Source organism: Corvus brachyrhynchos, unplaced genomic scaffold, assembly GCF_000691975.1.
Source record: "Corvus brachyrhynchos isolate BGI_N302 unplaced genomic scaffold, ASM69197v1 scaffold1, whole genome shotgun sequence".
In the NCBI taxonomy this organism is placed as follows: domain Eukaryota; kingdom Metazoa; phylum Chordata; class Aves; order Passeriformes; family Corvidae; genus Corvus; species Corvus brachyrhynchos.
Genome location: NW_008237222.1, coordinates 10,302,573 through 10,316,212, shown reverse-complemented (window position 1 = coordinate 10,316,212; position 13,640 = coordinate 10,302,573). Strand labels below are relative to the sequence as shown.

Genomic DNA, 13,640 nt, shown 5'->3' with positions numbered 1-13,640 from the left:
GCGTGGTGGGCAGACACCCCTCCGCTCTCCCATGCTGACCACCGGCTACCTCATAATTACTAATGATGGCCTCCATGTATTTTCAATTAGCTCTCTTGGAAGGGAGCAGCTCCCAGCCACGACTCATAATTGTACTTTGGCCACCAGCTGATTTGATCATTACCCGGCAGTGCCAGCACAGCCCCACGCTGCTCCTGTGGAGGCTGCCCGGGGCTGCTGGCAGCGGCACCAGTGCATGGGGATGCAGCAGGAGGGGGGACTGCACCATCCCCGTCGCCTGTCACAGCATGGAGCAGTGCTGCGTGCTGGTCCAGGCCCATGTCTTTACCAGAGGTGTGTTAGGAGCAGAAAAGGATGTGGGAGAGCAATGACATCCTGGCAAGGGGACAGCAGAAGGATTATGGCAGAGGCTCGTGCCATGGAGAGAGCTGTGGGGCTCAGTTGCCCTTCAGCTGACACTGATAGCAGCAGGGCAAGGGTAGAAGATTGGTGAATGCAGGGGTTTACTAGAGGCCAGGAAGAGACTGGAGAAGTTCTTGGAAGGGTCATCCAATGGAAGGGTCACAGATCACAAGAAGCTCTAACCTGACACCAGCAAGGATTTAGGAGTGCAGGAGTGGGAAGCAAACTATCCCTGTCCCACCATTTGTGCTTTCCCTGCTTCCTAGCTTCCAAGTTGGCAGACAGACTGGGGTGCCGGGAGAGAAAGCTCCTGAGCTGCAGCTCTAAGCCTGGGCATCAGCCAAAACACAGTCAGCACTTTCTGCCCAGGGAGCTCGATGCTGAGAGATGTCCTCGAGGTGAAAGGCTCCTGCACTCTAATTACCACTCACAAATCTCTCCCAGGGGACTCAGGGTGAATGCTGGCTGCAGTGAGATGTCCTGTCATTATTAGAGGGGGGAAAAATTATAAATCATGGATACTCAGCAGTCAGAGCTTGGAGAAAGGACTGCAGTGTGCAGAGGGCACACTTTCTTGTCTGTAGCCTCAGCATCCTGCAGCACAGCCAGAACGGGAGAAACCACTCACAGGACCTTGTGCAGAGAGTAGCGCCATAGCTCCTGAAACCCAGTGTGCCGGGATGTGCTCCACACCCTTAGTTTTACTTTTTGTACCCTGCAGCTGCTGCTTCTCAGCGCTGCTTGTCCCACCAAAGCTGATACTTGATTTTTAAATGAGCTGGGATTCATCTGGCAAGCAGGCAGAGGTCAAAAATCCCCTGTGAAACCCTGCTCAAGGATGGACAGTCCCTGCTCCAGCATTAGGGTGGGGCAGCATAGGATAGGGCAATGACAGAAATTCTAGCAAAACTTATTACTGGGGCCAGGTGCTCACTGTGGCACTGCTGAATAACCTGGCCCTTGCTGCAGGTCTCTCCCCATGGCTGGAGCACGCTCCTCTCCATCCCAGATTTTGTTGTTGCTACTGTCCCAAGATGCTGCTGTGCCTCAGGACCAGACAGGCACAACAGAAAGCTGCATAGGAGCAAGGTTTGAATCATGTGGTCACAGGGAGAGTGAAGCAAAGTGGAAAGGAAGGAGAAATCAGTCCCCAGAAATTAAAGCAGCAGCCCTAATGCACAGACAGCACATTTTGCTCCTTGCTGCCCATCCGTCCTTCTGCTCCCCCATGCTGGCTGCCCACAATGCCCCTGAGGTGGGGTGAGCACATCACCTCCACAGAGGGGAAACAGCACTCAGTGGATGCTTGACCTTCCCAGCATTGAGTTATAAATGGGCATCAAAGCCAAAATCACTGTTCACCTTAGCCAGCCAGCAGAGCCACCTCCTAAAGCCCTTCAGGGATATCCAGCACCTCTCAGAACTTCTCTGTTGTGCAACTGCATCTCTCCTCATCACTTAAAAGTTGTATCCTGCAACACAAGGGACTTCCCAGTATGAGTACTCAGCCCCAGCACTTTGGGAAAGGGAGCCCACGGCTGAGCACAAAGCAGTGATGGTGTGGGCACCAGGCCCCAAGGTGGATGACTGCCCCCCACATGCACACACTTCCTGCAGCCCTCCAAACAGCCAAGCAGCAATGGCACCATCTCTAGAAAGTCATTAAGGGCATGGAAGAATTATTCGGTGGTAACTGTGTTACACGCCATGGCCTCAAACAGAGAGAGGGGAGAAGGCAGAGATGTGCCAAAAACTGGCTGCAAACCCCCAGTGCTGAAATACCCCCTGTGGGAGCTGGGCTGTACCCAGGCAGACAATGTTTGCCAGTCTCCGTGGCACAGTGCAGCATTGCCGAAGGTTTGAACCTAAAGCTAAGCTTAAATAAATGAGGAGAAATGTCCTGGCAGGTGACAGCCCCTCTAGCTGTTGCATCTCATGGCTGCCCTAAAAGCAAGCAGCCCCTGGCATCAACTAGAGAAAATCCGCACATGGGATTTCCTTTAATATAAAAGAAATACAGTCTTGGGTGCAACAACCCCATCTATACTGCCAGAACCAATCTCTGGTGGCAGAGGAGCTGTGTGTGCCACCAGGAGAGGCACAGTCTCATTTCAGGGCTGGTCAGGAGCTGAAGCTGAATATCCAGTCAATCTGTGGAGTTAAACCCTCTTTGGAGCTCCATGCCAATTCAGCAATAGGAACTCACCCAGTGCTTACAGGCCTCCAGCAGCCACACAGTCACCTTACCCTCAGGGCAGCAAGGCAGGAGAAGTCACCAGAGGGGATCCCTTTTGATCTCAGAGCTACCTGGAAGCCACACTCCAACTCACTTCTAATCTTGTAGTGTGAAGCAGGGGAACAAAAGCTTCTTGTTAGGGGTGGCTGCAAGGAGCAGCTACGGAGCGAGATCTGTGCGGATGCAGGGATGTGAGCAACCAGGTTTGCTTCTCAGCTCCGAGCCCATGCCAAGCTGCACAATGGAATCAGCCCACTCCATCCAGCCCTGTGCACGGCTGGGATTTCTTTTTATCCTTGGAAAATGGAGTGTCTTTAACCAGCCACCACTACCTACCCCAGGGACACCTGCTAAAGGGGCCACAGCTGGGGACAGGCTCACTCCTCCCCTGTGTTCCTGCGGGCTCATGGCACAGAATACGCCAAGACAGATGCCATTTCTACCAGCCAGGTAGAAATACCTGGTAGAAATCCAAATAATCTCCTCTGCAAAGCTACTGTGTTGGCACAAAGCAGCCATTGAGTGTCCACAGCAGTGTCTGCAGACAGCTCCTGCCTCCACTCACACAGCCACGCTGCCGAAACACAGCTGCAACCAAACCAGCTGTGCCCAAACATTGCTTAACCCAAGGTGCAGCCTGCGGGGTGGAAGTCAGTCCCTGAAGTCTCTTCTGTGTTTGCTAGCCCAGCCAGTGGGAATTCAGTTCCTGGCTTGGGCCATTCCCCATTCTTGTGAGCCTACAGAACACAGCAGAGCATGCGCTGAGGTCCAGTGTTCACTGCCAAACACCAGCCTGAAGGAGCCGAAGAGATCTGAGTGGGCTCAGCCTCCCCAGGTGCCTCATTTGTCAAGGGGGGTAGGGGAGACACTTGGGTTTTCACCTGTTTTGGTTAAACAACAAGCCAGACACATTACTCAACAGGAACAGCCTCCAGGGCTCAAACCAGGCGTGCAGGAAGGAACCACACAACTGACTCACAAAATAACTGGCTTTGGGAAAGGCTGGGGGAAATCACCTCTTTCATCACTTCTTTTGATCACTGGATATTTCCCTATTCCTCAAACAATTCCAGGACTTGGTCACATCAAAGCAAACAAAAAGCAGGATACACAGGACTAAGCATTTTCAAAACCTCTGACTTCTTATCAGACAGCAAGCAAACCCAAGGCTTGAAACTCTGGAAAACTTCCCAAAAACTTAGGAAAAAGCCCCGCAGTTCTTCCAAGAGATGGCCCTAGCAGCAGGTCCAGGCTCTGGCAGTGTTCACATCAGCCAGCACCCTCTGTAGCCCAGGAGCTCCTCACCCTGTTCTCCCCAGCTATTTGGTGCTCCCAGAGCTGGCACTCTGCTCCTGTCCTCCTAAGTACTGGATGGCCCACTGGGGGAAAGCACCCCACGAAGCTGACAGTCACCCTCTGGGACCTGGCATGAAGGAGAAACCTTTAATAAAGCCTCACTGGAGCCAGGAAGGGCATCATGTGTCATTTCAATTATAATTCTGTGCTGGGGGAGGAGGAGCAGGGAGGCAAGGAGAGAATTAGTGAATTAGAATTTGCCTTCATGTTTAAAGGAATTTGTTTCCTCTCTGTCTATCCTGCTGCTCTGTAATGACAGGAGTGTCACATCTGAGCAGCACTAAGCTCCCCAGTTTGGGAGGAGGAGTCTCCAAGAGGACTCTGCTGGAAGGTAACCCACTTCATTAAGGAAGCTCACCACCCCTTCACACTCCACAGCAGATAGGAAGAGCTTCAGGCAATGCAGCCTCAAGTGCCAACGCTGGGAGTGCAAGTGGAAAGTGATGAGCAGGACAGCGCAGGCTGGAGCATCCAGTTACATCCAGTGACTGCTTTCAGCAGCAAAGGTAACAACCACCTCAGCACATTCTGCAAGAGATGAGGATGGCACTTCTTAGCCACCCTCCCCTCACACCATGGCCACCTGCCTGCATTTGCCATTTCTCTGGCATCCCCATTTTATCAGAAGGCACTCAGCTGCCTGTTCCAAACACTGGTATGGGCTGGCCAGGTCGTTCTCACATTCCAGTGCCAGCAACGCCGCCGCGGCTTTTGCCCAGACACTGCAGTCTCGTGTCTGAGCACAGGCAGGACAGTCCTGCATTGCTAAACCCCGTACTACCCCTGCAGTGATGGGAAAGAAGGGAAATTGCAATTTCAGTAAGAAAGGGGTGAGAGACCATAGGGAAGAAACAACAGTGTGGTGCTCAGTAGAAGTGGCATGCTTCATACAACACCCCAGGGGATCAGGGTTTTCAGCCCTAGGGTGAATCTGAAACGTGGTGGAAATATTATTGTTCCACTTGTTCCAGAACTGTCTGTTGTTGTTACAGACTGCATCATGTTCCGTGACTTCAAGCACACACCTGACACGCAGTTCTGAGTTGAGAAGAGTCTCTAATGACACCAGAGAAGAAACAGTAACAAACTTACCTCTTTAGACATTTAAGCTCTGCTTCAACTCTCCCATACCTCTCTGGGAAAGCAGTGTACCACAAATGCATGAAAAGCCATTTCATTTATTTCTACTCTGTGTTTGCATGAGGGCTCTCAACTCTGATGTTAGGATGAACACCATCACCTGGTTTATTCCAGCACAGTTAGCACATGGAAAATAGGACTCTGACAGAAGTTATGGCAAGTTACCTGTGCAATAACACAGTAAAGCTTTATCTGGTGCCTGAGCACAAAACACTGAACAGCCAACATGCAGTGGGCTCACAGAGGAGAAAAGATGGACCCTGGCCATCTGCAAGTCAACAGTGGTCATTCAAATTCAACACACCAGTTTTTTTTAAAAAATATTATTTCCTACTTATTTATTTTTCCTTTAATAACACAGTTTAGCATTTCAGAGTTCAGCATTCTACACTCTTACACACTGTCCTTGTTTATTAGCATTTAAACACAAAAAGACATAGCAAGACCTCCAAACACAAATAAATACAAAAACACAATATACAGTAAACTGAAATACAACATATAATAATGCTATTGGGAAATTAAGACATGTTGCTAATTCCTTTTTTTATTATTATTTTAACAACATGGTTATTGCTGAGCAATAAATTATACATTTTAAAATTGTTTTTCCCCCTAAAAGAAAAGGACGAGAACCACTGGTTACCAGATCACTTGCACTGTATCCTTACAGCTATTGATAATTAAGACAGGCAGAATATACACAATCAAATGAGGCTGGCCTTCTTTGGTCTTTGTTTTTGATCATAAAACTGAACACAAGTGTACCGTTCACTGAAGAGTATGAGATTAAAGAAATGGATACACAAGTTTCAAACACATTAATTTGTACATTATTCTCAATCACTGATGTCTTTTCCATAGATAGTTCTCACAGAATTTCTTGGAAACAAATGTCAGCTTTAGTTTTCCCAATTATTATGTTGTTCCATGCATCTTAAAGGTTATCCTACTTGTCTAAGAGGAATGGACCTACATTTAGCCCATCATCTCCTAATGGGGTATTTTTCACAGCTCCCTAGTCACACCACTAATTCATTGGAGTTTTATACCTTGTAGAAAAAATCCTGAACTTCCCCATTTTTTTTCTATAAAACCTAAAAAAAAAAAAGAAGTATTAACCGAACAACAGCTATAAGAAAAACAAAATAGGTGGATTACACAATGCATCAGCAACGATGGAAGCTTGTACCTTCCCATTCCACAAGTACAGATTACACAACTCTCTGCCAGTGATGCAGGTCATAGTTGGAAGATGTGTCCTTTCAGGTGCGAGCTATATTCAAATACAAAGCTCGGAACACTATGCAAGAAAATGACCTTTACGAATGATAATGCTGGTTTATCTCAGTAACCCTTAGACAGAGTCAAATTTTATCACTACGCATCGCACTGCCAGCAATGGAGCGTGTGAACACCGGCATTGCTAAGAAGTTAAAAAGTCCTTGCAGAACTGGCAACCAAATTAAAAGCTTAGTTCCAAAGGACCAAGAACACGAACACCACATAGAGACAACAAACCCTTCCCTAAACGGGTAGGTTAGTAAGCCACAGAGTTGGGATCCAGATTTGAATTCCGCATCAAGTCTGGGATGTTTGAATCCAGGGTTTTGGTTCAGGTGCTTCTCTGTGAAATTCAGAACTTATTTGAACCCTAAGGAACTAATCCTAACTTGGAGGGAAAATATGAAAAAACACAGCCTAGTATCTACACTGACATCATGAAATGGAAGACAGAAGCTGCAGTCTTGACTATATATTAGAAGAGAAACAGGAACAGTCAGATCCCTTAAGCGTTGTATAACTCTACTCTTCTAAATCTTAAGAGGATGTCCCTGAATCAGCAGTCCAAAGTTTTCCACAACCTTCTATCTGGTGCTTTCTGCAAAGGCCTGGATTAAGAGGCAAGAAAGAAGAATTAAGCCCTCAGATTTTGGTTTACAGAAAAAGGGAGAAAGCCCCACAAGAAAGAAATGGTCAGTCACACTGACTGGTAGAACAAAGAGGAACCCACTTCACTGTACAAGGGTATTCTCCCTCCTCAGTTGAGAGGAGCATCAAACGAGACTGGTTTTGTTGGATGATTCTGAACAAACAGAGCAGGACACACATTTGCTGCTGTTACTCACACTGACATGCTGTGCTTCACTCCACAGGTCTGGGCCACCATGCGTGTACAACCCCAAATCATGACAGCTTGTATGTTTAATTCTAGCCCTTACTGTCCTGATGTGGGTCTTCAGGGTATGTCAACTTATTTTCCAGTTCCTTTAAGGGACAAATGTATTAAAAGAGTAAAACCTTGTGATTGAGAAGTAACACTAGGGAACTGGAACCTCTCATTCAGTCCCAGCTCCAGGAGATTCCTTTTGTGACTCTGGGCAAATCACTTCACATCTCATCCTTGATTTCCTTTTTCCAAGAACGACAAATAGCACTTTTTCCAATCCTTTTTGTTGCAGTAGCTCTGACTTCAAGGTCAACCAGAATATCAAGGTATTGACTGAACAGGACAGGAATTCCAGGGAAGAGGTCCAGATGCTTTTAATCATCTCTTGTTCCCAAATTAAAGGAAATAATTTGCAATTAAAAAGTTGCCCATCACTATAGTTGTTTAATATACAGGAATTATTGAAGCATGAGGAAGAACATGTGTCCTAAATTACAATTCAAACTCTTCAGAAAAGCTAAACGAAGTGTTTGCTACATACAGGTCTTCAAACCTGAAAGATATGAAACCAAAAATTGCCCTTAGCCAAGATCCTCCCTTAGCAGCAGCAAGTTGTATTTGCACCAACTGATCAAGTGTAACTTGGAGGAAAGGGTTTTGTTTCATCACTTCTACATAAAGAAAAGACTTTGCATATTTATGTGCATGCATGTCTGTGTGTTTATGTATGTACCTACACACATACAAGTAATTTACAGAGCAAAATCTATGAGATTAGGTATGCAACCCAAGAATTTCCCCCCTCACCTATTTGTATATTTGCATAGTTAAATCATATCAAAGGCATCAGTACTGCAGTCACGTTTTTCACTCTTCTGCAGTGCAGGCAACTTTTCTTGTCACTCCCTACATGCTTCTCTATCTTGGACCAAACAGCACCAGTGTTTTAAAAACTAAACAAAGTATCAGCAGATACCCTGCACTGTTGGTGAAATGCCTATCCCAGGTGATGAAATACAGATACAAATAGGTGGTAGCTTTTAAATTCCATCTCAGCAAGCCATAATCGTGGCAAGCGGAGGAAACAGAAGCAATACAATCACAACCTAACATTCATGGGTTCAACACTTAAATCCCAGCTAACACAAATCTCTATTACCTTTGCATTTGAGAAAGTCACCAGGGACAGAAACAGGCACATATCTTCATCTTTCCTTTTCCAAGTAGAAAACACCACGAGAAACGGAAATAAACTGCATTTCTTTTTTTCTTTTTCCGTATTTTTAAAAAAGCTAGCGTGTTTTTTCCATCAAAAGTATGCCACCCACCATTCCCTTTTCCTATTGCACATTCTCTTTGTGAAGAACAACATTTACAGTACAAGGCTGAAATCAACATTGCATATTGTAAATCAGCAGTTGAAGGTGTACCGTGTAGACAGTAAGTGAAACAAGACCCCAATTAATTAGCTCAGAGAATAAATGCAGACATGGTCATGCATCATAATCGCAGGGTGGTCTTTAAACACCCAAACAGCTTCATCCTGTTTAGGATTCAAGACTTTCTAGGTAACAGGTGCACTCACTCTGTGCTGTAGAGTGTACACAAAGGGCAACATCCAGATTGTCACACACTGGAATCTCCCTAGAGGAAGCTGGAAACGGAAGAGGTTTGTACATAACTTGGAGTGTCACCATGAAGAAAGAATACCAGCAAGAGACTTCAGCTGTGTGCTGCTAAGAATTACTAAGCAGAGGACAATATGGTTCTGTTGAACAAACTCTGTTCAAAGTAATGCAAATATTCTGGGACCCCCTTGCAATAATGGCACCCCCCAGGCATTTGCCGGGATTCAAGAGTATACCTGAGGGCAGGGTGTTGTCCCATGAATTACTTTAAACAGACAGTCCCTAGAAAACTTTGGATATCTCAGTCAGGAACAAAGAGAAAAAGGATAAAGGGCATTTCAGCGATGAGAGAAACAGTTAAATAACTTAAAAGTGTTGAGTAAAGCACCAGGTATCTTTTCCTTTCAACTCAGAGAATATACAGTGGCCTTGTTTTCACAAAATGCTACATACTCCTTGCTGGAAAGCAGAGGAAACCGATTTCTATGTACACAGTAAGAACTCTACAGAGATGGCCCGTGAGTTCTGCGGAGAAAGGGGTGTTACAGTCAAGGCTTCAGGTATTCCACAGCAGGCGGTGTCTACATTTGTGTAGCAAGATCCTGGATTTCACAGTACGCAGGGTTGGCAAACTGGAAATTCTCTGGCAGCTTCATGTAGTTTTAAAAAATAAGTGCAGTAGGCCTCCGTTTTATTAACTGTGATAAAAAGCACATATGCAAAAATATTTTTATATTGATAGCACATTACTGCATTATAAAAGCTGCCCAAGTGAAGCTGAAGATTCTGGCAGCTGGTGCTTTTGGCACTTGGGAGATGTGGAAAGCAGCATAGAGATCTGTGAAATACAACAGTGACTGATGTTTCTGCTACAGTGATCGGCATTTAGACAGTTAGCAGTGTTCATATTTAAACTTCTCTGTGAAGTTTCTGAGTCAATATCCCACCAAGACGAGATATTCAGAGATCTCTTAAAGCTACTAGTTTAGGCTGTGTGCAGACTCAGGAAGACTTCCCTATTGGTTTACACATTTGCATGTTTCAAAGTCCTCTTTCAATCACCAAGGCTGGAAATGCTTTTTTTCCTCCTCTTTTAAAGAGCTTGGATTTAGAAGCGCAATTCTGTCACAGAAGTTGGAAACTGTAGTCACAAATCTGCAGAATATGCTGGGCCCTGCTTATACTAGAAATCTCCTCCAAGTCCCAGATTGAAACAGGATATAAACTGTTTTGAGATGGCCAAACGGTTTCATTTAATTTTACAAGACATGCATTAGCAATGGGAGGAGAGTCCTTTGGACATTTCCACTTGGGAATCCTGTTTTCAGTAAAATTCTGTGATGCACAAACACAAAAGCTCAGCTGCCTACATTCACAATTATTAAAATGACAAGTTGAGCGAACCTTCGCCCTAAAGCGTAAGTGATGGGTTTACTTATGCAGCCTGCATAAAACTGCAAGTGCCATACAATTATATCTAGAGATATAGATGCAGGTATATCTATAGATATTTTCTCTTGTGCAGAACATCCTCCTTCCGTGCTAGAAATTAAATGCTAGCACATGCCTCCATATTTGAGCTTGCACCTGTTGACAGCCACGTACCATAGAGGGAGTACAGTACCCGGACAATGGAAGGCAGGAAAAGGAAGACAAGTTGCTGCTGGCAGTCGGGACGGTCAGCAGCAGGCAGTATTCTAGCAGGTGCCTGGAAAACCCATGAAGACCACTTAGCATGCATTGTATAACCATAAATACTTCTTGCAGGCACTGTGTGTGAAGGCACAGCCAAAAAAGACAACGGCAAAGACAAGCTGAAATACAAAGGCATGAATTCAACTGCACCTTAGACAAAAATTTTGACTATGCTTCAAAAAAGCAGAAAACTGATACAGCCTGACATTAAAGGCTGAGATGCAATAGTTTTTTCAAGCCCACGAAGGCTGAAAACACAGTGGTGCAAGTCTGCTCTGCTTAAGCAGGACTTTAGAGAGCACCACAGTCAGGCTGTGTCTCTGGACTTGCTTGTCACAGGCTATTAAATAGAAGCAGATGAAAACAGCAGGTTGCAATCAGCATGTTTCAGGGCTAGCAAATGCTTTCCACTACAGTTCACGCTGTTACAAGAAAGAAGCCCATGCATTCCCCATTAGGATGCTTGTCTGCTATGAGAAGCTGCCACGAGCATCCATATTCACAGCCCCAGAGTTCTCAGATGGATTTGTTTCAAGTGATGCCACCTTACAGCCACAGGCATTAGAGGAAAAATGTCATCTGCCTTCACAGTGGCCATGGAGACTGTCTAGTTCAAGCTCCACAGGAGCACTGAGCATAACGTTTTGGCACCTCAGTAGGATGGATTCCACCATGGCAAAGTCATAGAAGCTGCAAGAAGCCAAAGGAATGGGCTTTGGCTTCTGTTTTGTACATTGCAAGGTACCTAAGGGCTCTGAAGACAAGGCTAAACATTATGCCTGAAGTCCAATTAAACTACCATTTCAGATATCAGAATTAATCTGAATAAAAGCTATGGTTTATAAGCAGCACAGCACATCTAAGGCACATGTATGCATGCAAGCCACCATCACTGTATTAAGACATTGCTGGTTTGTCTTGAAGCAATGGCTGCTAGTACAGAACAAACATAGAGGCTTTTTTCAGCACTAAACCTCCTCCCCAATACTGAAAATACTATATACTGCTGACAGCATAATGTGCAACATATATAGCTTGATTGGAAAGCATGGGGCAGAACTTTAAAAAATGTACAGGATTCCGTTTAGAACTCCAAAGTTCAACAAATGCCCTATTTTAGGGTGAAAACAATTATAAATCTGATAATGATGCACAGCATCCATGAGTGATTTTTCCTTAATTTTGAAATAGTGTCATTAACTACGACATATATTGTAGGTTTACATTTCTAAAGAGAAATAACAGAATTGAATAGTTTTTTTTTCCTATCACAAGTGATAACCAGTGTTTGATATCTTCTATTTTTTCTTCCAAGAAATATCAGTCTATCAACAGTTTTAAAATAAAATGTTTTCTGTAACAATAGAACTTTAAATAAAAATATGATTTTGATTCAGATACTTTTGAGAAGACATGGATACTTTTCCAAGATCTTCTGACAAAGTAATTATTAAAACAGAGACCAGATGAGGCCTTAAAAAGACAATATACTATATTTCAGACAAGATTGCACCTCAGTTTTTCAAAGAATATCATAATTGCAACATGACTTCATCTTCTTCTAACATGCTGACAATTTCCAGCTAGCCCACGTGTGAAGGGTTTTTTTTGTATTCTAGCTTAAAAGAAATAAAAGTCAGTAATTGATTCAGCACATACTGTATGTCTTTTCACCTCCAATTGACTAGATCATTAATAAGTTAAAAAAAATCCTCTCTGACCATAATCACTATCCCAGCAAGGGATAAGTGATTCTTCAGAGCTCAAGTGTTGCTAGTTCTATTAAAAAATATACCATGGTATGATTTCTTAATGTGTTGCTACTTTCGCAATTGGACCCTATGCAGTTATGCCTTCAAACTCTTCCATCTGTTCCACAAGGTGGTTCTGTGAGCTTTAGGACCTCTGATTGAAGACAAACTGATATAAAACCCCCAAACGGAGTTGCCTTCTGTTTAATCCGCCTCCCCCAGTGTATGTCAGGGGTCTGGTAGATCCGATGTATCCACTATGACTTTAATAAAAATAGTATCATCTTTAATATACGTTCCATTCTCTAGAACAGTTTGAGCCACAAAGACTGGGCAGCCAGATGCAATGTTCATTTCTCCAGTTGGCTTCTTGAAACTGCTGCTGTTTGGATCTGGCTTGAAAGCATCTCCCAAGTGGCGTCGAGACGGTCCCTGATCCATGAGCATGAGAGTCACTTTCTGTTTGAAGGGCCAAGGAAGCAAAGCATCGTATTCTCCACGCATTATGACAAAAAACAGAGACAAGTGCGTCCCCTTTCCCATGCCATCTCCGTTCAGGTAAACTCTAGCACACATCTTGTAGCCAAAGTATCCAGTATAAAAGGGTTGGCTGTACAAGGACAGAGTCTTCCCCATGACTGCTTCTTGCTTCCGACGTTTATAATCTCGGATTTTCCAAATTAACACTCCGTTGTAACTCGCAGTTTCTAGAACCTGGAAGCGGAGGTCCATGTCAGCCAGCCGAATGTCGTGAACGCTCAGCATCTGATCGTGCCTGCTCAGCTGGGTCTCCAGCAGGCCTGTCAGGAAACAGAAAGGATGGGGGTGAGAAATGTGCTGTTTACTAAAGACTATTTAAAAAAAAAAAAAAAATCAGTCGCCAGTGCTGCTGTTTTGTATGAAAACACTTTCCTCCTTACAAGGACAGAGTCTTCCCCATGACTGCTTCTTGCTTCCGACGTTTATAATCTGGGATTTTCCAAATTAACACTCCGTTGTAACTCGCAGTTTCTAGAACCTGGAAGCGGAGGTCCATGTCAGCCAGCCGAATGTCGTGAACGCTCAGCATCTGATCGTGCCTGCTCAGCTGGGTCTCCAGCAGGCCTGTCAGGAAACAGAAAGGATGGGGGTGAGAAATGTGCTGTTTACTAAAGACTATTTAAAAAAAAAAAAAAAAATCAGTCGCCAGTGCTGCTGTTGTGTATGAAAACACTTTCCTCCTTGAGAACCAAAGTGCATTTGGCCACTGATGAAGCAGTGTC

General features: G+C 44.6%; 1 protein-coding gene across 1 annotated transcript in view; it reads right to left on the bottom strand.

Annotated features, from left to right (window-relative positions):
- Positions 1-8,346: 8,346 nt before the first annotated feature.
- TRAF3 (TNF receptor associated factor 3) overlaps positions 8,347-13,640 on the bottom strand; it is a 66,774-nt gene continuing 61,480 nt past the window's right edge. The window contains exon 14 of the mRNA XM_008629767.2: positions 8,347-13,178. Coding sequence (XP_008627989.1) covers positions 12,607-13,178 — 572 coding nt within the window. The 3' untranslated portion in view covers positions 8,347-12,606. The remainder of the gene's footprint in view (positions 13,179-13,640) is intronic.